At 48.9% G+C, this 27985-nt stretch overlaps 1 protein-coding gene across 13 annotated transcripts in view; it reads left to right on the forward strand.

The window, feature by feature from the left end:
* Nucleotides 1-704: 704 nt before the first annotated feature.
* The window catches only part of TCF3 (transcription factor 3), an 86947-nt gene continuing 59666 nt past the window's right edge, over nucleotides 705-27985 (forward strand). For 3 of the 13 annotated variants that reach the window (XM_077921855.1, XM_028713818.2, XM_028713819.2), the window contains exons 1-3: nucleotides 709-1745; nucleotides 13853-13953; nucleotides 19944-20016. In XM_077921855.1, coding sequence (XP_077777981.1) covers nucleotides 13882-13953; nucleotides 19944-20016 — 145 coding nt within the window. In that variant the 5' untranslated portion in view covers nucleotides 709-1745; nucleotides 13853-13881. Of the gene's footprint in view, nucleotides 1746-13852; nucleotides 13954-19943; nucleotides 20017-27985 lie in introns of all 13 variants that reach the window. The other 10 variants (XM_028713821.2, XM_028713822.2, XM_028713815.2 and 7 more) reach the window with 8 other exon arrangements.

Consider the following 27985-nt stretch of genomic DNA (forward strand, 5'->3'; position numbering starts at 1 on the left):
TGGCCTTTGACCCTGGAGTGTGAAGGTTAAAATCCGAGGGGGGGGCGTTACTCTCACCCCCCTCTCACTTTAGAGCATGGAGGAATATATATATATATAGTTCTTAATATGGGGAGAGCCTTAAAATTGCTGGATCTTCTATTAAACTGGAGGGGGGGTGACCAGTTATTTTGAACCCCTTGCCACCACCCCCCTCCATTTGCCTATGGGAGAAGAGTTGCAAGTGTGCTTTTGGCATGGGGGGGGGGCCGGTGAGCGTCGGACCAACGGCCCTCAGCCCTGCGTCCCCTTTAAAAACAAAAAAAACCCCACACACGAGGGCAGCCATTTAATCGACCGCTTCCATCTCTTCCACGGGCCCCCGCACACCTACAAAAAATTAAAATAAATACATTTGGATCTGCTGGGGGGAAAGTGTGTGTGCGCGTTTTTCTTAAAGGGGAAGAAAAAACTCGTGCTCCCTGCGAGAGACCCTATTCTGGGGAGATAGCCCTTTTAAATCACAATGATGAAAAATCCGATTTTCTCCCCTCTCTCTTCCTAAGTATTTGGGAGCTGGAGAGAGGAAGGGGCGGCGGACGGGAGGGACGGAGCCTCGTGGGCAGAGCCAGCCATCCCAGCTCCTTCCTTCCCTCCCCACCCCGTTCATTATTATTTTTTTAATTATTTTTTTTTCTTCAAAGTTGTGCAGCTGGTCGTAATGGTGGTTGATGCGGCGGAAGGATACGTCGGGGAAGGCAGGCCTTGACGCGTGTGTGTGTGTGTGTGTGTCGATGCGTGTGTAAGCACAGGAGGAGAAGGGGGCGCCCGTCCGCCTTTGCCTGCCCCAGCGAGCGAGCGAGCGAGCCGCGGGGGAGGGAGGGAGGGGGGCAGAGAAACAGAAACCTACGGAGGGAGAGAGAGAGAGAGAGAGAGAGAAAGAAGCGAAGCGAAAAGGCTCTCGCAACGATGAGCCAGCGGATCAAACCCTAAAAAGAAGGGGGAGCCGGAGGAAAGAAAGAAAGAGAGGAAAAAAGGGGAGAGAGAGAGAGAGAAAAGGGGGAAGGGAAAAAGAGAGAGAGGAAAGAAAAGGGGGGAGGGAAAAAAAACCCAGGAGAGGCACTTTTACTTTCCTTCCCACCACCCCCCTTCCCTCCCTCCTTCCCTCCTTCCTTCCTTCCCTCCCCCGCGGCCGCCGGGAAGCGAGTGGAACGTCGGCGAGGGAACATCAAAGGGGATCGAACGCTCGGCACATCCGATCGAACGTTCGGCGCGGGCCAAACATCCGATCGAACGCTCGGCGCGGCCAATCCGGGCGCCGGGACGGGGCGCGCGCGGAACCCCGAACCTTCCCGTCCTCTCTCCTCCTTTTAATCTCTTTCCCCTTCCTTCCTTCCTTCCTTCCTTCCCTCCCTCTTCTTCCCCCCTCTCTCTTTTTTTAATTCCTTTCCCTGTTTTGGTTATATATATTTTTTGCTACATTGTAGCCATTTCCCTTCGCCTCTCTGTATCTCTCTCTCTTTTTTTATAATTATTGTTACATTGTTATTAAAAGAGGTGGGGAGGGAGGGGGGTGTTTGGAAACGCCGCCTCCGCCAAGCCTTGCCACAGCCGCCGCCGGGAGAACAATAGGAAGGTTTAGGAGAGGGACCGGGGCGCGCGCACCCCGGCTGCGCCCCGGGGATCAACGCGAGCCAGCCGTGGATGTAACGCGGACGCCCCCCACCCGCACCCGCGCCCCCCATATTTCGCCACAAACTGAGCAGGTAAGCTGGAGGAACGGGGAGAGAGGGGGGGGGAAAGGGCTGCTACTTTTAATTTGGGGGGGAAATGTTCACTTTTGACTCCTCCTCCTCGGAACTATTTTGTGTGGGGCGGCGGGGGTGGGGGGCGGCGGCGCGCGCTCAGGTCAGACTTGAAGACCCCACCGTGGTGGAAACTTAACTTGGCCGTTTCTTCTTCGCGACTTTACTCTGGGGCCCCCCCTCTCCCCACCCCACATCCCTATAGCCACCCGCCACCCCGCAATTTATTTATTTTTTATTTTAAAAAATGGTGAGGGATTCCTTCCCCCCCTTCTCTTGCCCTTTCTTTCTCTCTCTCTCTCTCTCCTCTCCCCCCCCCCGGAAGTGGTGTTAAACTTTATGGGGCGGGAAGTTAGTGGAAGCAAGAAAAAGGGGGGGGGAGAGGGTCTCCCTGACTTCTTTCCTCCTCCCAGTTAAATGTTCTTTTTTTTGGGGGGGTGCTACTGCTACCGTATCTAGAACTATTTGAAAGTTCTGTTTTTTGTGTGTGAGGGGGGGGCGTCCAGCCTCCCCATTTTCCTGCCTCGTGGACCTGAGGAATAAAGTCAGGCCACATTGTGCTTGCTGGCTCTCTCTGTGTTTGTTGTTGTTGTTGTCTTATATATATTTTTTGAACCGGTTACAATAGCAGCTTTTGAATTCCAGGAGTTTATTTTTCCTTGAGGTGTATGTGGGGGGGGGGACACCCCGAATTTCTCACCCAATTCACCCCATTAACAACCACCTACGGTATATCAAATTATATCAAACTGTACAATTGTACAGTTCCCTGGCCTCAAACTCCCCCCCCCCCACAAATTTACCTGTGCAAAGGGCTTGATGGGGAGGAGTGGGGCAACCAGAGAGTTGTTCCCAAAGGTGGTCGTGATCCAGAGTTCGTCTCCCAGAGAGTTTTTTCAACAGTCCCTTTGAATATACACTTCTGCCTAACCGGACTTGCTGGTGGCTGGTGCGTTGGAGAAAGTAATGTATACAGTTACATCATAATCTCTCCCGTTTTAATCCCCCATTTTTTATTCCTCCTTTTCGTCGTCCCATAATTTCAGCCGGCCACTCTGCACCCTCCCACGCCTGCCCGCTGACCCTGAAAGATCCAGTAAATAAGACTTAGGAATGGCTTGAGTTTTGTGTTTTTTCCAGGTAGGCCTCTACCACATGGGCAGATTATTCCTCTTTCACAGGTTCCCAGTCTCCACCTTCTCACAAGCCAGCCTTTCCCAGACAGGCTCCCCAAATTTAATATCCCTTTTTTCCACCACGGATTTTATTCTCTGCCTTCCCCCACACACCCCACATCTCCCCTTATTGTTAGCAAAATGAAGCCATAGAACGTATCGCTCTTTTGGCACAAAACAATCCTTAATTTCATGGAGGAGCTCCCCGAATAAGGCCAAGCTTTTGGACAAAAACAAATGACTTGGGGAAGTTTGGGCCATTGGTGGTTTTCTTAAAAGGCCGCTTGATGGGTTTTTTGGTTTTTTTGCACGTGTTTTCTTGTCTGAAACAATTGTTTCAGTTGATTTGGCCTGTTTGTGGACATCAGTTTGCCTTCCTCTGTCTCCTCCCCCCAAATACACACACACACACACACACACACACACACACACCACCATCCTAAGTTTTGTCTGAACTCCCATTGTGTGTGCAGATTTCCCGTCCCTCCTGCTAGTCTGTGCCTTAACCAGGGAGTCCAAAAACTCTTCCAAAAATACATTTTATTCTGCCTTGTCTATGCAGACAACCTGGACGCTTGTTTTGCACAAGTTGCTGTCGGAAGATATATTTATATTTCTGTGTGCATGTGGAATTAGGAGGACGTAATATTAATGGAGTCGCCGTTTCCCCCAGACCCGCACTCCCAGGTTTTAAACGTGGAAAGACATATTTATGGTCTTTCTGTATATGTGCTGATCTTTCGGACACCGGCAAGGTTTGCGCCGCAAATCCTCCGATTTAGCAACTCTGTTTGTGTGTAGCTTGCAAAAATAGGATAGATCGCATTTGTCTCTGTGGGCTGAACTGTAATACCATAATGGTGGCACTTGCAATTATTTTGCAATTATTTTTATTTTGGAGGGGTCCAAGGCAGCAGCTGTTTGCATGCAAAAGAGATGTCTGGCCTGCTGAATTAAACTCATTTTTTTGTGGGGGGGAGGTCTGCCTGTCTGTGGGTCCCCCCCCCCCTTGTAAAAATCTCTCTCTGTGTGTGAATGGCAGCTGCAGGGAGCTTTGTGTGTGCCTCTCTGCAAACTTTTCTTGGAGTGCACACGAGGCCAGACCTGCCCCCTTCTTCTGCTTTGTGTGCGATGCCTTCCTCTCTCTTCCCCTCGCCCCCACCCCATTTCCCCCCAGAGTATGTGTTAAATTGCACTGGGGGGTCAAACGCTTCGACTGGGCTCCAAAGTATTGTCGACCCTGCCTGCTGGGGTTTTTAAAAAATTATTATCACAAAAGTGGGTGCTGTGGGAATTGGTTTTGGAGGACAAGAAAGGGGGGGAGAGAGAGAGAGAGAGATGGAGGAAGGGAGAAGGGGGAGGGATGCAGTCGAAAAAGGAGGAGGGTTGGGTGAGACTGGCTTGAAACTCTTTGTCCTAAACTCATAAAACTCTCAGCCCTGGCAGGAGAAGGCTCAGGAACTGAGTCAGGTTGAAGTGCAATAGGAGAGGGAGTTTTTTTCTTTTTTGGGGGGGGGCGGTGCACCGGGAAGGCAGAAATCCCCCTTTTAATTCCACAATATTTTTGTGTGCGGAGGCGTGGCCTTTCCGTATACCGAATTTTTTATTTTTTACGGAGGCAGGTGCAGAGCAGAATTGGGCCTTGCCTGTGTCGTCGTCCCCCCATATTTTTTGCCCTTGGGTCTTGATCCGTCCTTGCCCTTTTTCACGTGGGGGGTGGGGTTTGCAGAGAGCGAAGGGGCAGGCCTGGGAACACACACACCCCCAAGGCCTGGGACCCCCGGTCTTCTTCCCAGACCAGCGAGAACCCGAGTATCCCACATATTTCCAGTAAGGCCTTAGGGTGGCAAGACGCATAAGCTGTTTTGGGGGTTTTGCCCGCTGGGTGGAGGAATGTATGCGTGGGATAAATCCTCCCCACAGCTTGACACACCCCCCAGCCCCAAACCATCCCAGAATGCAAGGATGCAGTCAATATTGACATTACATATTTCACCCTTCCAACAATATCCATATCTGTAGAAACATACGATGGGGAAGCGAAATTCTCTGTGGGTGGCACGGCCCCCGGGTCCCTGTGTCCTGACCGACCCCCCCCCCCAAAGGGCGTGTGGTTCGATACATATTTACCTTGCTTCTCTCTCCCCCCCTCACATTGCCACCTGCTAGTAAATTTGTGTTCCCAACCCAGGAACACACACAGGTCTCCGGATCCACAAAGAATATATCTCTTTTGAGCACAGATTTTTAAAACACATTATTTTTTGCCCCCTCCCCAATCCCCAGTTGGCTTTTCAGTTTTAAACGCGGCCTGAGGAAGGCCGGCGTAAAGAAAAAAGTAAAAATTGCCAGGTGTTTTTGGAGATACCCCTTCTAAATTCTTAAACGTGATGTAGAATCGAAGCTGGGTTGTGTTGGGGACGACGACACACACACAATCTAAATATCAGGTTTGTTTGTCTTTTTAAAAAATGATGGCTGGTTTGGATGGGTTTGCATACTCAGAAGTAAGGCCTTCCACATTTAACAAGGCCTAATCCTGCGCCGAATAAACAGGGGAGATGTTGTGTTGTTGTGCTGCAGTCCGGAGCCTTCTTACATGGGAGTAAGCCCTCACTGGACCCAGTGGGATTTCCCACGGAGTAAACATGCGTTCGATTCTTCCACTCTTCAAATATCTGTTTAATGTGGACTAGCGGCTTTGCAAGTAGGGACGCGGGTGGCGCTGTGGGTTAAACCACAGAGCCTAGGGCTTGCCGATCAGAAGGTCGGTGGTTCGAATCCCTGCAATGATGGGGTGAACTCCCGTTGCTCGGTCCCTGCTCCTGCCAACCTAGCAGTTCGAAAGCACGTCAAAGTGCAAGTAGATCAATAGGTACCACTCCGGCGGGAAGGTAAACGGCGTTTCCGTGCACTGCTCTGGTTCGCCAGAAGCGGCTTAGTCCTGCTGGCCACATGACCCAGAAGCTGTACGCCGGCTCCCTTGGCCAGTAAAGCGAGATGAGCGCCGCAACCCCAGAGTCGGCCACGACTGGACCTAAGGGTCAGGGGCAGTGGCGTAGAGTGGGGGGTGCAGGGGGGGCCAGCCGCACCGGGCGCAACATCTGGGGGTTAGGGGGCGCAAATCCACAGGTTAGGGGGCGCAAATCCACGGGTTAGGGGGCACAAATTACTTGCCTTGCCCTGGGTGCTGACAACCCATGCTACGCCACTGGTCAGGGGTCCCTTTACTTTTACATCATCATTATCATCATCATCATCATCATCATCATTGCATTTATCTCCACCTTTTTACCAAGGCTCACGACAACCCTGTGAGGTAGTTTAGCCTGAGAGATGTTGGCCGAGACCAGGTCTCTTCATCAGCTTAGGGGCGGAGGGTGGATTCGAGCCCTGCTCTCCCAGGTCCCCAGTCCCGCACTCTAACCACTGCACCGCAGGAAGAATAAATTGACCTTGCACTTTGCAGCAACCGAGCACATTTGGGGTGGCCAGAGTAGAAACCGACAGCTATCTCATTTTAGTGTGGCCATTGTGGTCAAGAGGAAATATACTTCCTTCCAAAACAAACGAAAAGTAAATACCGTATTTTTCGCTCTATAGGACGCACCAGACCACAAGACGCACCTAGTTTTCGGAGGAGGAAAACAAGAAAAAGAATATTCTGAATCTCAGAAGCCAGAACAGCAAGAGGGATCGCTGCGCAGTGAAAGCAGCAAATCCCTCTTGCTGTTCTGGCTTCTGGGATAGCTGCACAGCCTGCATCCGCTCCATAAGACGCACACACATTTCCCCTTACTTTTTAGGAGGGAAAAAGTGAGTCTTATAGAGCAAAAAATACGGTGGATCTGGTCCTGTTGCTGTAATTCTCTGAGATGTGAGCCAGTCTTCTCTTGTGTGTATCCAGCAATGTTTGCTGGCAACAGAGCACGTGCAAAGTACAATTTCCTTGCGACGCCACCCTGGCCTCTCTCAGAAACAAGCATATCCCTCCATGCGTTATTACTTTGTTTTTGCATTAAATGGACATCTAATGGCAGGGAGTTCCGCTGGTTTCGTTCTGCGTCTGTTTCCTTTTCTCCATTGCGTGACCCTGAGTTTCGTGGCGTTTCTCGAACCCGCAGCCGCAGGGCAACATTGGGCAAAAGGTTCCTGCGTTGCCAAGGGGTTGGACTAAATCAGGGGTCAGCAACCTATTTCAGCAGGGGGCCGGTCCACTGTCCCTCAGACCTTGTGGGGGGCCGGACTATATTTTGAAAAAATAATAATGAACAAATTCCTATGCCCCACAAATAACCCAGAGATGCATTTTAAATAAAAGGACACATTCTACTCATGTAAAAACACGCTGATTCCCAGACCGTCCACGGGCTGGATTTAGAAGGCGATTGGGCTGGATCCGGCCCCTGGGCCTTACTTTGCCTACCCATGGACTAAATGACCGCAATTCCATTTTTATTTTCTTGTACCGACCCTTGAAACTTGTGAATCTGTGACCCTTAATTGCAGGTGCATTATGGACCAAAGGAGCGTAGAATAAAAAAACCTCGATTGCAGCTTTTGAGGGTCGGATCCAGAAATTGCTGGAGCAGCTTCTGTGCTGGGGGAAAAAAGCTGCTGTTTTTGGGCTGGTGGCTTCGAGATATTTCTGGACTCCTGTCTTTTGGCCATGCTGGCTGTGGTTGAGGGAATCCTTCAACATCTGAAGGGATACAGGTTTCATAAGAACCAAGAACCTGTGAGTTCGAAGGGAACTCCAAAGGACATTTATCCCAGCCCGCCGCAATGCCAGGGGTCTCAAGACGCGGTCTCCCATCCAATTTCAAACCATGCCAGGCCCTGCTGAGCTTTGCAAAGGTGCCAGCCGTTTTATCGCTAAATGGACCCGTCCTTTCTCTAAGAAGAGAAGAGACATTATCTTCCCTGAGGGAATTTCAGGCCAGGGTCATTCTCAGCCCCACCTAGAGATGCTTGGGGGGGGGGGGGTGTCAGAACCTGGGACCTTAAGCGTTCAAAGTAGGTACTCATGACGCTTCTTCCCGAAATTAAAAAAGGTAATAGTCGTCATGGTTTCCGAAGTGAAAACTGCTTTAAACTGAATCAGATCCTTGCTCAGTGCTGTCTAAGTCAGTGCTGTCTACACCGTATAACAGCGGTCCTCAAAGACCTACATTGGCTCCCAGCACGTTTCCGAGAACCATTCATACATGGGTAGGCAAACTAAGGCCTGGGGGCCAGATCTGGCCCAATCGCCTTCTAAATCTGGCCCACAGACGGTCCAGGAATCAGCGTGTTTTTACATGAGTAGAATGTGCGTTTTTATTTAGAATGCATCTCTGGGTTATTTGTGGGGCATAGGAATTCGTTCATTTTTATTTCCAAAATATAGTCTGGCCCCCCAAAAGGTCTGAGGGGCAGTGGACTGCCCCCCTGCTGAAAAAGATTGCTGACCCTGATTCAAAGTGTTGGTGCTGACCTTGAAAGCCCTAAATGGCCCAGTATACATGAAGGAGCGTCTCCACCCAGGACACCGGGGTCCCTCTCCCGAGGGCCTTCTGGCGGTTCCCTCCCTGTGAGAAGTGAGGTTACAGGGAACCAGGCAGAGGGCCTTCTCTGTGGTGGCCCCCGCCCTGTGGAACGCCCTCCCAGCAGATGTTAAGGAAATAAACAACTATCTTTTAGATGACATCTGAAGGCAGCCCTGTTTAGGGAAGCTTTTAATGTTTGAAGTTTTATTCTGTTTTTCTATGTACTGGAAGCCGCCCAGAGTGGCTGATGGGAAAATCAGGTAGCCAGTATGGTTTAGGGGTTAGAGTGACTTACTGGGAAGTGAGAGACCCGGGTTCAAATATCCCCTTGGCCCTGAAGCTCACTGCGTGTGACTTTGGGCCCGTCGCTGCCTCTCCGCCTGACTTAGTGAGGTTACAGGGAACCAGGCAGAGGGCCTTCTCGGTGGTGGCGCCCACCCTGTGGAACGCCCTCCCATCGGATGTCAAGGAAATAAGCAGCTACTTGACTTTTAGAAGACATCTGAAGGCAGCCCTGTTTAGGGAAGCTTTTAATGTTTGATGTTTTATTGTGTTTTGGGATCTTCTGTTGGGAGCCGCCCAGAGTGGCTGGGGAAACCCAGCCAGATGGGTGGGATATAAATAATAAATTATTATTATTATTTATTACACTGACCAGCAGCAGTTGTCCAGGGTCTCGGGTGCGAGTCTTCCCTCCCCCCAACCCCGACTGCCCTACATGGAGATGGTGAGCATTGAATTTGGGACTGCCTACGTTTGGAGACACTGAGTTATGCTCATTCCCCAAGTTTTGGGACTACAATTCCCATCATCCCTGACCACTGGTCCTGTTAGCTAGGGATGATGGGAGTTGTAGTCCCAAAACATCTGGAGGACCAAGTTTGGGGGTGCCTGCAATAGGGTATTGGGCTGTGGCCAACTCATTTCTCCTCTTGAGTAGACCCACTGAAAGCAAGGGAGCCATACCTTTCTTTCTCTAATGGGTCTATTCTGAGTAGGACCGGCTCTGGATAACAACCCATTATCAGAGTTTTAAGGGCTCATTCCGGCTGGACGTAAGTGTTCCAGGGAAGATATATTTATAATATTCCTGTGCGGGGTGGTGGACTTATCGACACCGGTAAGGTTTGCACGGTATTAAAGGATTATCTGATTCTGTAGTTGTGTGTAGGTTTTCTCGAGCAAATATGTGTAAAAGGAACAAGCCCTACATCACAGCTGTCAACTTACAAATTTGAAAATAAGGGACCAGCAGCCTCGAAAATAAGGGATCAGCAGCCAAAATAAGGGATCAACAATTACTTTGATAAAATGCACATTTTCTTGGGTGCAAATGGCTTTAGATACCTATTAGGTCCATAAATTACCATATAGCATATATTCGACACAAAAAAAGCAACAATTTGTTGTTGACAAAGGACAGCTGGACATAGAAAGGGCCCCATTACCTTCAGTAGCTTATATAAGGGACATCATCAATAAGGGACAGCAGCGGGACATGGCGCTGGGATAAGGGACTGTCCCGCCAAATAAGGGACGCTTGACAGCTATGCCCTACATCCACTAAACTTTGGAGACGGAGGTTAATTGGGAGAAGGGAAGCGGTGGGGAGCAGCCACTCGATCTCAGAGTCCATGCAATACTTTGCGGCTTGTTCCTTCCACGCTGAAGCGTAAAGTACACACTGGCCGAATACATGTGTATGTCAGAAAAGCAGCCGGTCGGTAACACCCAGGGGTGCGCCATGGTGATTCTTCCCCCCTCCATCCACTAATCTTTGGAGACGGAGGTTAATTGGGAGAAGGGAAGCAGGGGAGGGGTGCAGCCAGTCACTCTGAGAGTCCATGCAATTCTTTGCGGCTTGTTCCATCCACACTGAAGCTTGCAAGCTGCAGGCACAGTCATAATAATAATAATAATAATAATAATAATAATAATAAAAATAAAAATAAATTGTATTTATATCCTGCCCTCCCCAGCCGAAGCCGGGCTCAGGGCGGCTAACAACAATAAAATAGTACAACATTCTAAAATCATTTCATTATAAAATTAATTCAAATCAAATTGATGGCAACCATTGGGCTGGAGTTCTGTGAGGATTGCCAAAGGAGGGAGTCAGACTGTGCCCTGGCCAAAGGCCTGGTGGAACAGCTCTGTCTTGCAGGCCCTGCGGAAAGATGTCAAGTCCCGCTGGGCCCTAGTCTCTTGGGACAGAGCATTCCACCAGATCGGGGCCACAGCCGAAAAAGCCCTGGCTCTGGTTGAGGCCAGCCTAACCTCTCTGTGCCCTGGGACCTTCAGGATGTTTTTGTTTGAAGACCGTAAGTTCCTCTGTGGGACATACTTAATACCTTTATTGTCGTTGTTAAAGACCCTCTCGCTCACCTGGAGATTCGAGCCCACCTGGCGGTCCGACAACCCTGGAAGCCAGAGCAGGGCGGTCTCCAACATTGTGCCCACAGTGACCTTTTCCCAGGGTCCGTGCCAGCGTTGGAGATCTGCAAGCTGTATTTTTCTCTGGGTGACCTCTTCCACAGCGTTCGAAATTTGCCAGGCGTATTTTGCACCTTGCTTTTGGGCGCTTGCGACCGTGTGAAGACGTCCGGGTGCCAGGATGACGTCTGAGGTCTCCACCATTGGGGGATCCTTAGATCTGGACATTTAAGACCCTACCCCGTAGAATCCTACCTGCGATATTTTATCCGCACCATTGGAATGGAACGGCCTTGGTCCAGTGTACCTGAAGGAGCATCTCCACCCCCATCATTCAGCCCGGACACCGGGGTCCATCTCCCGATGGCTTTTTGGCGGTTCCCTCACTGTAAGAAGCCAAGTTACAGGGAACCAGGCAGAGGGCCTTCTCGGTGGTGGCGCCCGCCCTGTGGAACGCCCTGCCACCAGATGTCGAAGAGAAAAAGAACTACCAAACTTTTAGAAGACATCTTCTAAAGCTTTTAATGTTTAATAGGTTATAGGTTTTAATGCTTTAAAGCTTTTAATGTTTATATAGGTTATGCGCAGGGTATAATAAATTATTATTATTATTATTATTATTATTATTATTATTATTATATAATGAATTTCAGAGACTTCTATTTTTGTGCAGCCTGAGTGGGAGCTGCGAACGGCGTTCTAGCGAATTCTTGTCGCTTGACTTCGCTTCCCCCTCCTCACCGTTGGGAAGAATATTCCCACTTATGAATGGTCCGTGTCCCCATTCAGAAAAAGAGGTCGGAAGAGGCCAATATATACCCGTACTGTCCTTGGATCAAGGGACTTCCCTCCGTTTAAGTTCCCAGACCTCTTAGCCCAGTTCAAGGTTTTCCTCCAAACTCCCAGCCAGAGGTTCAGCTGAGAATCCGTCCCAGCCAGCCCATCCTTTACAAAATAGGACCTTCGGACCATCTTAGGTTCCGTTTTGGGAACCGCAACTCTGGTTTAAGGAGCCGATTGGCACCAAGCTTATACAGTGGTACCTCGGGTTACATACGCTTCAGGTTACATATGATTCAGGTTACATATGCTTCAGGTTACAGACTCCGCTAACCTAGAAATTGTACCTCAGGTTAAGAACTTTGCTTCAGGATGAGAATAGAAATTGTGCTCCGGCGGCGTGGCAGCAGCAGGAGGCCCCACTAGCTAAAGTGGTGCTTCAGGTTAAGAACAGTTTCGGGTTAAGAACAGACCTCCAGAACGAATTAAATACTTAACCCGAGGTACCACTGTATATCTGGGTTTACTGCTCCAGCGGGAAGGTAAATGGCGTTTCCGTGCGTTACTCTGGTTAAGGTCTCTTTACCTTTAACACTCTCACAAATGCACAAACTTGAGAAAAGCATTCTGCTATCCTCAAAAGAGGGATGCGGGTGGCGCTACAGAGCTTAGGACTTGCCGATCAGAAGGTCGGTGTTTCGAATCCCCACAACAGGGTGAGCTCCCGTTGCTCAGTCCCTGCTCCTGCCAACCTAGCAGTTCGAAAGCACAAAGTGCAAGTAGATAAATAGGTACCGCTCCGGCGGGAAGGTAAACGGCGTTTCCGTGCGCTGCTCTGGTTCGCCAGAAGCGGCTTAGTCCTGCTGGTCACATGACCCGGAAGCTGTACGCCGGCTCCCTCGGCCTGAAAGCGAGATGAGCGCCGCAACCCCAGAGTCGACCACGACTGGACCTAATGGTCAGGGGTCCCTTTACCTTTACTTCTCTCTTGAGTAGTGATAGTTTCTCGGTTTTCCAAGGATGGCCAAAGGCATTTGACGCAGAGACTCGAAAGGTACCCAAGATAGAAGTGCTCTCTCTTTCTCACTCCCTTCCCTTCCTGCAAAAATAAAAATCCTGTTTTCATTTCACGTATTTGCCACCCACCCCTGCAAAAACTGTGGACGTCACCAGATAAAAAAGGTAAAGGGACCCCTGACCATTAGGTCCAGTCGTGGCAGACTCTGGGGTTGCGGTGCTCATCTCGCTTTATTGGCCGAGGGAGCCGGCGTACAGCTTCCGGGTCATGTGGCCAGCAGGACTAAGCCGCTTCTGGCGAACCAGAGCAGCGCACGGAAACGCCGTTTACCTTCCCGCCGGAGCGGTACCTATTTATCTACTTGCACTGGTGTGCTTTCGAACTGCTAGTTGGGCAGGAGCAGGGACCGAGCAATGGGAGCTCACCTCATCATTGCGGGGATTCGAACCGCCAACCTTCTGATCAGCAAGCCCTAGGCTCTGTGGTTTAACCCACAGCACCATCCACGTCCCACCAGATACTGATGTTATAAATATGAAATTGGGAACTGCTAAATATGTGATATGATGAAATCCAGATTGGAGGGTGTCGAGGAAGTCTTTCAGAAATGTAAATACACCGGGGAATAATAATAAGAAAATTCTTCTTTTAATTTGTGTGTTTTTATTGTTGTTAAGTTTTTATGTTGTGTCAAATGTAATGTTTTTCTTTTGTGTTTTGTCTGTGTGTTAGAAGAGGAAACTATTAAAAAAAATTGGGGGGGGGGAGGAAGAACTGTGGGCGTCACCTCGCAGTCCGTCAGGCCCAGAAATCGGGGGTGGAACATTTGGGAAAAAATAAAGTGTTTTGGGGGGTGAATTTTGCACCCCCCGATCCCCCCCCTATCCTCCAATTTCCATTCAATAACTCACTTGTTGTGGATTTGAAAGCAGATCCCTGCAAGAGAGGGGTAGTATTGCAAAATGAAATGATTATTTCTGGGTGGTTTTGTTCCTCCGTTTCACAAATATTCTTTTAACTTAAAAAAATAAACAAATCTCTTTTTCTTTCTCTCCCTCCTCTCCTCTCTGTTCCCATCCCTCCTCCTCCTCCTCCTCCTCCTTTTTGTCGGTGCGGAATAATTATAATAAAAAGGACGGACTACGTTTGAATCTGGGGGGAATATGAACCAGCAGCAGAGAATGGCCGCAGCCGGGACCGACAAGGAGCTGAGTGACCTCTTAGATTTCAGTATGGTAAGTGAGACTCTAGTTATTTGTCTTTTTGCGGGGGGTTTACGCACATGTCAACACGAGGGGAGGGAGCGGTGGCAAAAGGACTGGTGGCATTACCCTGGATTGGGTGTGTTGGAGTGAGGGCGTCGGACGGAGGCAACTCACAAGGAGGCGAGCGGTTGCGGGTACCAACTTGTTTGTTCCTCGTCGCAGTATCAAGGGGGACGCGTAATTGCTACAGTCTCCTTGTTGTGAAGACTTAGAGAGGGTGGGGGCGGAGTAGGGGAAGGAGGGAGAGAGAGAGAGAAGGAAGAAAAGGAAGGAGAGAGAGAAGGAAGGAAGGAGATAGAGAGAGAAAAGGGAAGGAAAGAAGGAGAAGGGGGAAGGAAGGAAGGAGAGAGGGAGAGAAGGAAGGAAGGAGAGAGGGAAGGAAGGAAGGAAGGAGAGAGAGAGAGAGAAGGAAGGAAGGAGAGAGAGAGAAGGAAGGAAGTAGAGAGAGAGAAGGAAGGAAGGAAGGCAAGAGAGGGAAGGGAGGGAGGGAGGAAGGAGAGAGAGAAGGAATGAAGGAGAGAGAGGGAAGGAAGGAAGGAAGGCAGGCAGGCAAGAGAGGGAGAGAGAAGGAGGGAAGGAAGGAAGGAGAGAGAGAGAGAAGGAAGAGAGAGAGAGAAGGAAGAAAGGGAGGGAGGGAGGAAGGAAGATAGGGAGGGAGGCAGGCAGGCAGGAATCAGGAATCTCAGCTAAAGCATCCATAGCAGGTGGCCAGCCAACCTCTGCTTAAAAGCCTCCAAAGGAGGAGACCCCACCACCTTCCATCCCAGCTCCTTCGACCATTCCTCATCAGGCTTGGTCTCCAGACCCTTGGTTCTCCCTCCTCGGCACACCTTCCCGTTTTGTCAATGCCCTCCGGCTGTTTGTTTACTCCAGGGAAGAGGGAGCTGTGAGCCCTGCCTAGACTCCAAACTCCACCATCCTTGGTCTCTGGCCATACTGGCTGGGCTGGGAGGAGGGAGCTAACGAACACGTAGAGGGTTGTAGATTTTCCCATTCCTGGCTTAATAAGAAGAGGCTTTCTCTTCTCTCAGAAGGCCTATTATAAATAGACGCTTCCCCCTATTGGGAAAAACTATTGGGAACTTTTCTCCTTTCTCAAGTAGGATGCCTCCTCTAAGAAGAGGCATTCTTCCGTTTCTTGGGCACCTTCTGCTGATTTGATTGAGGGAAACCGAACGGAGGCAGACTTTCAGCGGGCGACGTGCGGTCGGAGGAGAGCGTTGTGTCCCGCCTTGGAAGGGCGTGTGGTCTTGACTTTTTAGATAAGCAGCCTTGGAAGGAGGCCAGGGAGAGGCGCCACGTCACGGAGAGAGATAAAAGACAACCCAGAGAGTGACAGCTGACAGCGTCGGTCTCTTTTCTCTTCTCTCGTCCATTTGGTCAGGCAAGGGGTCGCCTGGGTTGCTAAATTCTGCACATTATAGTAACACGGTTTCTCAAAATTTGGTGCCTGCTAGATGCATAGAGGGATGCGGGTGGCTCTGTGGGTTAAACCACAGAGCCTAGGACTTGCCGATCAGAAGGTTGGTGGTTCGAATCCCCGTGACGGGGTGAGCTCCCGTTGCTCGGTCCCTGCTCCTGCCCACCTAGCAGTTCGAAAGCACGTCAAAGTGCAAGTAGATAAATAGGTATCGCTCTGGCGGGAAGGTAAACGGCGTTTCCGTGCGCTGCTCTTAGTCCTGCTGGCCACATGACCTGGAAGCTGTACGCCACCTCCCTCGGCCAATAAAGCGAGATGAGCACAGCAACACACAAGGAGGTTAAGGGGGGATATGATAGCCATGTTCAAATATATAAAAGGATGCCATATAGAGGAGGGAGAAAGGTTGTTTTCTTCTGCTCCAGAGAAACGGACACGGAGCAATGGATCCAAATTACAAGAAAGAAGATTCCACCTAAACATTAGGAAGAACTTCCTGACAGTAAGAGCTGTTCGAAAGTGGAATTTGCTGCCAAGGAGTGTGGTGGAGTCTCCTTCTTTGGAGGTCTTTAAGCAGAGGCTTGACAACCATATGTCAGGAGTGCTCTGATGGTGTTTCCTGCTTGGCAGGGGGTTGGACTCGATGGCCCTTGTGGTCTCTTCCAACTCTACGATTCTATGATTCAACCCCAGAGGTGGCCACGACTGGACCTAATTGTCAGGGGTCCCTTTACCTAGATGCATAGAATTGTAGATTTGGGATTCCGGATGGCTCCTTTCGTATTTCTGCACCAGCTCTTTCTGTGCGTATGTGTTGTCGTTGTTTTAGCACACTGCATCATGGGAGCTGTAGTCCTCTAGCGCTGCACGCATTAGAGGTGGTTTTTCCACACTGCATGGGAAATTAGAGATGGAGGGAGGGAGGGAGAAACTTAAGGGAACTCCTGCCTTCTGTTGTTGAATTCGTTTCCTTTGCACGTTCGCAAATCTGTTTCTTTTTCTGACGCTGCGTAAAAAGATTCAGAAGGGAGGTTGTCTTCATTTTAAGGTGGCGGTGTAGTGGAAATTTAAGGGCGCGGTTTTGCAACCCTGAAATTGCAGGGAATATATCAGCCTTCTTAAAAGCCTGGTCTGGTTACGATGCTTTAAAGCGCTGCAGGTAGAGTTGATCTTAAGCCAGAACATAGGAAGTCCATCTAGTGCAGTATTTCTTACACTGACCGGCACCTCTAGGGGTTGCCCTATGTCTGGAATTTCCTGGACGTAGCCGGAACACTGCAGTTCCCGGAAGCAGTGTCTGGGCAGAACGTGCTGAAAGGTCTGTGAAAACCCAATGTTGGAAGTCTTGTTGTTGTTGTTTAGTTGTTTAGTCATGTCTGCCTCTTCGTGACCCCCTGGACCAGAGCACGCCAGGCCCTCCTGTTTTCCACTGCCTCCCGCAGTTTGGTCAAACTCATGCTGGGAGCTTCGAGAACACTGTCCCACCATCTCGTCCTCCATCGTCCCCTTCTCCTTGTGCCCTCCATCTTCCCCAACATCAGGGTCTTTTCCAGGGAGTCTTCTCTTCTCCTGAGGTGGCCAAAGTCTTGGAGCCTCAGCTTCAGGATCTGTCCTTCCAGTGAGCACTCAGGGCTGATTTCCTTCCGAATGGAGAGGTTGGATCTTCTTGCAGTCCATGGGACTCTCAAGTGTCTCCTCCAGCACCAGAGTTCAAAATCAGCACTCCCCCCCACCAGCCCCAAAGAGCAGGTCGATAGGAACCCAAAGCCTCTGGAGGCTTCGGGTGAACGCACCTTGAAAGCACAGAACGCACCTTGACTTAGAGGGGGAGAACAAGAAAAAAAAATTTTTTTCTGTTCTCCCCCTCCTATGGTCTGGTGCGTCCAATAGAGCGAAAAATATGGTAACTTTTGTATATTTTTCTCTATAAACCTCAATAAAATTTATTTGAGCAGAAAGAATTACCTTTGGAGCCATAACTCTGCTAATGTTCAACTTGCCCACGCAGTCTGCTTAAGTTTCTAGTCCACAGCAATCTCCCATGCAAACCACCTGTTTGCTGATAACCTGTGCCATATCTGAGGGATGGACAGAATCTCCTTTTTAGCCCCACAACATCATGGTAGCAACCAAGTTGGAGAAGATTGCTTGCTCTTTATTTTTTAGAAATCTGCACCGGCTTAATTTGCACAGACAACATTGCAATTCAGGTGCCTTATTTAAATACAGTGGTGCCCCGCAAGACGAAATTAATTCGTTCCGCAATTTTTGTCGTCTAGCGAATTTTTCGTCTTGCGAAGCACGAAATCCCATAGGAATGCATTGAAAATCAATTAATGCGTTCCTATGGTCAAAAAAAGTCCAAACAAAGCCAAATTTGGTACAACAACAGTTTATTAACTGCTCTTTAAAGTCACACATACTGTAAAGAGCAGTTCAAAAATTGAAGGGAAAATAAATTAACTTTATAAACAAAACATGTCTTTGTTTTTAGACAAAGAAAACAAAGTCGCGAGACGTTTTCGTCTTGCGAAGCAAGCCCATAGGGGAAATTCGTCTTGCGAGGCAAATCGAAAATGGAAAAACCTTTCGTCTAGCGAGTTTTTTGTCTTGCGAGGCATTCGTCTTGCGAGGTACCACTGTATGCCCCTATCATTCCTCTTCCCAGATCTTCCCAGTGTTTAATAGAAAGCACAGAAGAGGAACAAATCAAAGATGCATATTTTCACAGGTCTTTCCTGCAAAACTTTGACCAGGAAGACTGCAAGTGTGTTTGGCGTTGGAGAGATGTGCTTATGCATTGATCTGGGGCCAAAACATGTTTATATTGCTGTGATCACACGGGCAGTTTCTGATTTATCTGAATGTTTTTGAAGGGGTGTGTGTGTGTTGAAGTTAGGGTTGCCGTATGTCAAAACTTCATATGCAACTTTGGCCATAAAAAAACAACTAAACCTTTGTGTCCGAATTTTCGCTTTCAACCCTAGGTGATAAATTGAAATTTCTGATCAGCGTCAGAGCGGTCTGCTTTTTGTGTGACTTTTCAGCAATAGATTTTGCTTCTTTGACTCTTGTTCTTGTTGGGGGGCGGTGTAGCGTATTTAAAAAAGCAAGGGAGGTGGTCAGATTAGTTTGCAACTAGAGGTGAGCGGAAATTTCCTGGGCATTGTTTTTTTAATTTTTTAATTTTGCTTCCCCACCCAATCTATTAAAAAGCAGCAGAACAGACTTCCTTAGAAGTCCTTAAAAAAAACCTTCCTTAGAAGTTTCAAAGCAGAATTTGGGAGGCTGTGTTTCATGGCCGCGTTAGCTGAGATTCTCGCACAACAGGAGGGTTGGACTAGATGACATTGAAGGGTCCCCTTTCCAACTCTTATAATTCTCTGTGTTATATATGTGTGTGTGTGTTTAAACCCAGAGACGAAAAACTGTGCCAGATTTTGGGAGGTGTTAAATACCACCTGTACCCGCCCACCCTGGCACCCCCTTCTCCTTGTCTAGGTAACCTCTTCCCCAATGTTCAAAATTTGCCAGGCACATTTTGCACCCGGCTATCGGCCACTTATGGGATACGGGTGGTGCATGGTATGTGAGTGGCGCTTGGGTTAAACCACAGAGCCTAGGACTTGCTGATCAGAAGGTTGGCGGTTCGAATCCCCGCAATGACAGGGTGAGCTCCCGTTGCGCGGTCCCTGCTCCTGCCAACCTAGCAGTTCAAAAGCACGTCAAAGTGCAAGTAGATAAATAGGTACCACTCCGGCGGGAAAGTAAACGGTGTTTCCGTGCGCTACTCTGGTTCGCCAGAAGCGGCTTAGTCCTGCTGGCCACATGACTCGGAAGCTGTACGCCGGCTCCCTCGGCCAATAAAGCGAGATGAGCGCCGCAACCCCAGAGTCGGCCACGACTGGACCTAATGCCCATTATGGGCATGTCTTTAAGTCAACATCTTACATTAAAAACCTGACAGTACCAAATTATCGAAGGCTTTTCACCAAGGCCAGACTAAATGTCTTTCCTTCTGCAGTGTTGAGAGGAGTTCCCTACCAGGACGGACTTTGCCTGTGTGCTCAAGACATCGACACCATAAAACATTTTGTTGCACTGTGCAAAATATGAGCAAGCCAGGCCTGAACTGATATTACCCTTGCTGGTACCTTTCCTGGGAAATTCAGAGGCTCACTATGTCAGGTTCCTATTGGAAGACCGGACAAATGCTAGAACATTAGCAGTGGCAAAAACTTTATGGGTGGTTGCAAGAACCAATGATCCCTATATTTTGAATAAAATGTTTGTTTAACCTGGAGGTAGGCTGTAGGAATTGTGTATTGCTTTGTAACGATTTGTTGGGTCTCTGGATCGTAATAAAGGTTGAAAAATGAGGATGAAAAATCAAGACGTTAGAGCCACCTTGTCCCCAAAATGGCAACCGGAAATTTTCGTGTTTGCAACTGCAACCGTGGTTTAAGGAGCCGTTTGGCGCCTGACGTATATATATCTGAGTTTCTGACGCTGTTTCCCCCCTCTTCTTCTTCTTCCCCAGATGTTCCCGCTGCCAGTAGCCAATGGGAAAAACAGACCAACGACTCTGGCTAGCACGCAGTTCGGAGGATCAGGTATGCTTGAATATATCTCCTCATGTTTCTGGTTTTTGTCCTCCAGGGTTGCACAAACGAGGATCCTGAGGTCTTGTGCTTGCTGTTGCTGGCACTCCAGCTTCCTGCGTGGCAATAATAATAATAATTTGATAATAATTTATAATGATATAAATGATGCAAGCAGCATCAGAGGTGATGATGGAAGTTGCGGGGATTCGGGCACAACATCTGGAGAGGGGCGACATGTGGGAATGTTGCGGGGAACAGGAGAGGATATATTGAATAATATTACCCTTGCTCTAAGGGATGCGGGTGGCGCTGTGGGTTAAACCACAGAACCTAGGGCTTGCAGATCAGAAGGTTGGCGGTTCGAATCCCCGCAATGACGGGGTGAGCTCCCATTGCTCGGTCCCTGCTCCTGCCCACCTAGCAGTACAAAAGCACACCAGTGCAAGTAGATAAATAGGTACCGCTCTGACGGGAAGGTAAACGGCGTTTCCGTGCACTGCTCTGGTTCGCCAGAAGCAGCTTAGTCCTGCTGGCCACATGACCCGGAAGCTGTACGCCGGCTCCCTCGGCCAATAAAGCGAGTTGAGCGCGGCAACCCCAGAGTCGGCCACGACTGGACCTAATGGTCAGGGGTCCCTTTACCTGTTTCTAACTTGCTCTAGCAAGTTTCTTTATACAGCAGAGTGCATTGCCAACATTTACAGAAAGTTGGTTGCAGACTTGTGTGAGTCTGTTTAAGACAATAAGCATATTTAATCTGGCTTGCCCAAATTGAGATATGTTCTGTTATTCCTGGTGAGATCCCTTTGACCCCTCCTAAAAGAATAAAGACACCACAGTCTTATTCGTAAGTAACAAAAAGAAGTTTTACTCACAATCAGGCAGAGCGCAATGTGATCCGTGAAGGCAGCCTTTCGGCTTAAAGTTACAAATACGGTGCTGTACCTTGGTTCTTAAACTTAATCCGTTCCAGAAGTCTGTTCCAAAACCAAAGCATTTTGGAAACCAAGGCGCGCTTTCCCATAGAAAGTCATGCAAAATGGATTAATCTGTTCCAGACTTTTAAAACAACCCTTAAACCAGCAATTTTACATGAATTTTCCTATCTAACATAGGCGTCAGCAAACTTTTTTCAGCTATCTCTCAGGCTATATTTGTGGTGGGCCAGGCTATATTTTGGAAAAAAATATATAAAATGAACGAATTCCTATGCCCCACGAATAACCCCGAGAGTCGAAGGAATGACCGCCTTTTAGAAAGGCGTTCCTCTCTCGAGAGCAGAGAATGCCTCTTCTCAGACCAGGGATATGGCGAAACCCCAGGGGTCTCCCAGAGGTTGTGGCAGACTCCGCCCCCCAACTTCCAGCAGCCAATGCCGGGCCAAGGGTCTAGGGCAGGCCTAGGCAAACTCCGCCCTCCAGCTGTTTTGGGACTACAATTCCCATCATCCCTGACCACTGGCCCTGTTAGCGAGGGACGATGGGAGTTGTAGTCCCAAAAACAATCTGGAGGGCCGAGTTTGCCTTATGCCTGGTCTAGGGCAATGGGGTTTGTATCCTGGTTTGCAAGAACGGTTTGCTAGAAGGCTCCGTTTTTTATTTTTAACCGCAGGTGCAAAAGTTCAAGGTACATTTTTGGGGGGTCTCCCGACTTCGTGCATGAAAGCAAAATGCGCTTCGTTTGATAGAGGGGGAGTTTGCTTTGAATATGGGGCGTGTGTTTATAGAGACTTCTGCGCCCGTGCGTGTCTTGGGAGTGGGGGCGAGTTGGTGCACGTTCCCGAATTTTGAAACTACAGGTGGTTGCAGCAAAGTGTAATCTCCTTCTTTCCACCCCCACAACACACAAACAAACTGCCCACCCCTTTCCACTCCCTCTGCCCGGAGCTTGTCACATCTGAGGAGGTTTCTTCAACTCCCGGCTTTGATGCTTTTCGCAAAATAATTTGGGCTTCTTGCCGCAACCGCCCCAGCTGTGTTTGAGATTCCGGGATGGGCTGAGCGGTTCTGTACTCTTTCGCCTTGGCCGCGCTCGTCCTTTCTGAGAAAGAGGGGAAACCAAAGGTTTGATGGAAGCTTCTGTTTTGTGGCTGGGTGAAGCTTCCATGTGCAGGAGAAGTCTATCTGAGAAAGGGCCGAGTGGGGATGTGGGGCTGTTGTAGCTGTCTTGCCCCTAGGAAGCCAGAGGCTGCTTTCTGTCTGCAGCAGGGTTAAAACATTTTGACTTTTTCCAAAAAATCAAAAAATCAGTTTCCTGTATCATGAAGGGGTGAGCTTTTGCTTAGGAAAGGGGTCAGCAAACTTTTTCAGCAGGGGGCCGGTCCACTGTCCCTCAGACCTTGTGGGGGGCCAGACTATATTGGGGGGGGGGGATGAACAAATTCCTATGCCCCACAAATAACCCAGAGATGCATTTGAAATAAAAGGACACATTCTACTCATGTAAAAACACGCTGATTCTCGGACCGTCCGCAGGCCGGATTTAGAAGGCAATTGGGCCGGATCCGGCCCCCAGGCCTTAGTTTGCCTACCCATGGCTTAGGAACACTGAAAAAGGTCCTGTTTCTTCTCAGTTGTGGGGGGAAAAGGTCACCCCAAAATGCAAAGCTGGAATAGCCATATAGGTAACTCAGTGAAAATTATTGCAAGAATTTGTTGGAAATATGGAAACCTTGCAAAAAAAGCAACATTGGGGGTATTGGAGAATCGCTGGAAGCAGGAGTCCTCCGTACCCCAGATCCTAAGAAGTACTGTACTTTTTGCTCTATAAGACTCACTTTTCCCCTCCTAAAAAGTAAGGGGAAATGTGTGTGTGTGCGTCTTATGGAGCGAATGCAGGCTGCGCAGCTATCCCAGAAGCAAGAACAGCAAGAGGGATTGCTGCTTTCGCTGCTCAGCGATTCCTCTTGCTGTTCTGGCTTCTGAGATTCAGAATATTTTTTTTCTTGTTTTCCTCCTCCAAAAATTAGGTGCGTCTTATGATCTGGTGAGTCTTATAGAGCGAAAAATACGGTAATTTGTGCGCAGAACGCGCAGTCCAAGCGATGCAGGAAGTTTGCGGCGCTTGCAGCACAAAGAAAGAGAGACGGCAACCTCGGTTTATTCTAAGCAGTAAGAAGGGGTGTACAGTGGTACCATAATCCGTTCTGGAAGTCTGTTCGGCTCCCAAAACGGTCAAAAACCAAGGCGCGACGTCCAATTGGATGCAAGAGCTTCCTGTACTCAGATCAGAAGCTGTGTCGGATGTTCGGCTTCCGAAAAACGTTTGCAAATTCACTTTCGGGTTTGCGGCATTCGGTAACCGATTTGTTCAGCTGCCAAGGTACCATTGTACAATGCACAAGACATTGTGCAAGTATCAGAAAACCCGCAACCTCTGTTATTCCCCTGTATCCCAATGCATAATTATTATGTACAATTTCATAGTGTGTTATGCAGTTACCTATACAAAAATCGATGATTGGGGGTGACCCCCCCCAAAAAAAACCGGTTTGGAAAGGACAGTTTTCATTCCTTTGCTTTTGGCCAAAAGCTCATTGTACTAAGCTGCAGGAACAAGAGGTTGCCAAAATAAAAGCAAAAGCTACAAGCTCTAGTCTGCATTTTCCAGATGTTAAGATTCACGGGTTGCAGCGCCCTTGGCTGTTGGCCCTGGGGATGGTTGAGAATTTGGCAGACACATCCCCGTATCCCGACCTCCTCTTTATCAGGAATGAATGCCTTCTCTCAATACAGTGGTCCCTTGGTTCTCAAACTTAATCCGTTCCGGAAATTCCGTTCCAAAACCAAAGCGTTCCAAAACCAAGGTGCGCTTTCCCATAGAAAGTCATGCAAAACGGATTAATCCGTTCCAGGCTTTTAATAACAGCCCCTAAAACAGCAGCTTAACTTGAATTTTACTCTCTAACGAGACCGCTGATCCATAAAAGGAAAGCAAGAATCAAGGTAAAGGTAAAGGGACCCCTGACCATTAGGTCCAGTCGTGGCTGACTCTGGGGTTGCGGCGCTCATCTCGCTTTATTGGCCGAGGGAGCCGGCGTACAGCTTCCGGGTCATGTGGCCAGCAGGACTAAGCCGCTTCTGGCGAACCAGAGCAGCGCACGGAAACGCCGTTTACCTTCCCACCGAAGTGGTACCTATTTATCTACTTGCACTGTGTGCTTTTTAACTGCTAGGTTGGCAGGAGCAGGGACCGAGCAACGGGAGCTCACCCCATCATTGCGGGGATTCGAACCACCGACCTTCTGATCGGCAAGCCCTAGGCTCTGTGGTTCAACCCACAGCGCCACACGCGTCCCTAAAACAGCAGCTTACCTTTGGGCAAAAACCAGAAAGCACAACAACCCCAAACCAACAACCGCATATCAAGGAAGCAAGCGCCTGTTTTCTTTTCCCTCTTTGTGGATTTTTCGCCCATCTTTAATTGTTAATTTGACACACTTTGATCTCTCTCCAAAAAGGAAGGTTGGCGTTGCATCTGAGGGTTGCTTTGCCCCCCCCCCCCCGACCAACTCCTTTCTCCCTGCCCGCCCCCTTCGTCTCCCAAACAAAGAATTAAAATGCCTGGATTATATCCGTAGAAAGATATATTTATATGTACGCACGCACCTAGGTATAAATCTCTCCCGCCCTTTATTGTGGAGCTGGGGGTGCAAGAAAGTTCACCTGATCTGCAAAAGCTTCAAATGGGGCTTGTTGCCAGCTTGTTCTGCATCCCTTTCTAGGATTTTGGTAATGCCTGAAATAATATATATGCTTCTGTGATTAACGAAACGGAGGGCTTTTTAAAAATGAAAAAAAAAAAATTGCAAAAGGGTTCTGCCTTTCCCCAGCCACTCTGGCTTAATAATAAAATAAAATGAAGTGAGCCCATTTTAAAGGTGGTTTTTCCATATATACACCCTCTAACAGTACAGTGGACGCTCGGGTTGCGAACGTGATAACGCCTAGGTTGTGGGTTCGATTCCTGCATGGGGCAAGTCCATATTCCTCCATTGCCCCAGGGGTGAACGTCAGGGTCCCTTCCAACTTGACAGTTCTCTAATTTGGCCGATGAAGCCCTTCCTTCATCATGCAAAATGCAGCGTGACAACAGCCTTACGTTTTTATGTCTATAGGCAGATATATGCATGTCCGCGATGGATTGGCTGTAGATGTGCTAGTTTTGTTAGTAGTAAAGGTAAAGGGACCCCTGACCATTAGGTCCAGTTGTGGCCGACTCTGGGGTTGCGGCGCTCATCTCGCTTTACTGGCCGAGGGAGCCGGCGTACAGCTTCCGGGTCATGTGGCCAGCAGGACTAAGCCGCTTCTGGCGAACCAGAGCAGCGCACGGAAATGCCGTTTACCTTCCCATCAGAGCGGTACCTATTGATCTACTTGCACTTGACGTGCTTTCGAACTGCTAGGTTGGCAGGAGCAGGGACCGAGGAACGGGAGCTCACCCCGTTGCGGGGATTCAAACCGCCAACCTCCCGATCGGGAAGCCCTAGGCTCTGTGTAGTAGTTAGTAGTAGTAGTAGTAGTAGTAATAATTTTAATTGCATCCTGCCCATCTGACTAGGTTGTCCAGCCACACTTCCAACATATATAAAAACATAATAAAACATTACACATTAAAAGGCTTCCTTCAGATGTCTCCTAAAAGTCAGATAGTTGTTTCTTTCCTTGACATCTGATGGGAGGGTGCCACCACCGAGAAGGCCCTCTGCCTGGTTCCCTGTAACTTCACTTCACGCATTGAGGGAATCTCCAGAAGACCCTTGGAGCTGGATCTCCGTGCTTTGGGGCTCAAAGATTTCGGAGAAGGAGTCTGGGAGGGCAAGTGTCCCCATCCCCTTGTCCTTCAGGAAAGTCCATACATACATGTGAAACAGTTTAATAAATTGTTCTGCGCATACTGATGTTCCCAAAGAGGGGAACATGAGCCTCAATACTTTCATGTGGCAAGCGAGGGAGCAATAGGTATTATTATTATTCTTTTGTTCTTGAATCCACTGCTCACCTTTTTTGGCCAAATGATGTTGTGAAAATTGCAGTGTGCTTTAGATTCGACGGCACATGAGACTCAAGTAAATGTGGTGTATTGCAGTTTCTGAAGCCCTGCGTATAGGAAGGGTATTTAGAACAAGAGTCGTCATAATAGCGATCCGTAGTTAAAAGTAGAAGTCTTTTTTTCTCTTCAAAATGTGGCAATCGTAGCTTTGCAGCCTCCATAGGTGACCACATTCCCTGGCCGCCAATCTCATGTTTTCGCTTCTGTTCTGTATGTTCTCCATAATAAATGCTTTTCTGCCCACTGATATTTTTTTTAAAAAAATGTCATTTACTGCAAATGGTGCAGGTCCCCCCATAACTGTTCATTTTCGCACCCGCTGCAAAATTCGGAGGAGCGCGTCGCTGCTCTCGTTCTGAATTGCGTATAATTTTTCAAATTAGAGATGACACGCTTTAAAAGTGAGTGTTATTTCCTGGTTAAACTCTCTCTCTTTTTTTAGCAACACCTTCTCTACCCCCCCCCCCCCCAGTGAAAAACACACACCTCGTTTCATCCTTTGTGTTGGCTCAATCTAAAGATTCAAATCATAGGCTGCACCCGGCCCTTGCCTTACTCAGAAGTAGACCCATTGACGTTAATAGACCTCGTGCCGGTTGTTTTCGGCGGGTCTACTCTTGAGTAAGGCCAGCACTGGCTGCAACCCCGTCGATTTCGTTTTTCAGAAAACCCCTTCTGGGCCGTTAAGTGTTTTTTTTTTAATTTGTTTTTTTTCAATGGCATAAATTGCACATTGCATAAGTCAGACCGAGGGCTGGAACCTGGGCACATTTTCGCAGAACAACAGCTGAATGAAATGGGTTTGGCAACCCGTCTTGGCTTGTCGAGTCTCCCCAGGGTTCCAGGTCTTCGCAATAAAAAATTGCCACCCTCCTTGCAACAGCTATTTAAGTCAGGAGCACGAGAACTAGAACCTTGTCTTACCTTTTGGTCGGCGCTTGGAGTTCCCCAGGCGTGTTTTGCGACTTGGCGCTGTGATTTCTCGGAGAAAGTGGGCTTAAACCCTTCTCCCAAATTTCCCTAGTAAATCAGCCCCCCCCCCCCCGCTGGATTGCAGTCAACAACCCAGATTTCCCCCTTGAAAGTCCTGCCCCAAAATCAGGTGGAACGGTTGCGTCTCTCCCCACTTGCCCACATCTGACAGCGGTAAAGGTAAAGGGACCCCTGACCATTAGGTCCAGTCGTGGCCGACTCTGGGGTTGCAGCGCTCATCTCTCTTTACTGGTCGAGGGAGCCGGCGTACAGCTTCCGGGTCATGTGGCCAGCAGGACTGAGCCACTTCTGGCGAACCAGAGCAGCGCACAGAAACGCTGTTTACCTTCCTGCCGGAGCGGTACCTATTTATCTACTTGCACTTTGAGGTGCTTTCGAACTGCTAGGTTGGCAGGAGCAGGGACCGAGCAACGGGAGCTCACTCCATCATTGCGGGGATTCGAACCGCCGACCTTCTGATCTGCAAGTCCTAGGCTCTGTGGTTTAACCCACAGCGCCACCCGTGTCCCTTATGACAGCGATACGCTGCCACAAAATAGGCCCCGTTCCCCCCACCCCGATTTCAGCAATAGTTTGGGGTTCTCCCACAAAATGGGGCGCGGGGGGGGGAAGTTATGCCCATTTGGAGTGACGGCAAGCAAGCGCCGCTCTCTCTCGGCGTTGGCTTTGCAGTGATGCCAACTTTGCCAAACCTGCCGAGCTGGCAGGAGCTGGGAGATGCCATTGTGCCGCCCTGACAAGATGGATCTTTCTGATTAGAAACACCCTCTGTTTATTTTTATTTTTTTAAAAAAAGAATACTAACATCCAGTCAAGATTAAAGGGAGTGTTGCGTGAGAAACTTCTTTACTCAAAACAGCAACTCACCATCCTGCTAACCCAAACACCTCGTTACGCAGGATTTCCCTTCGTTTTTCCACCTGGGATTTTCAGA

The sequence above is a fragment of the Podarcis muralis genome, chromosome 18 (genome assembly GCF_964188315.1).
Source record: "Podarcis muralis chromosome 18, rPodMur119.hap1.1, whole genome shotgun sequence".
Lineage (NCBI taxonomy): Eukaryota > Metazoa > Chordata > Lepidosauria > Squamata > Lacertidae > Podarcis > Podarcis muralis.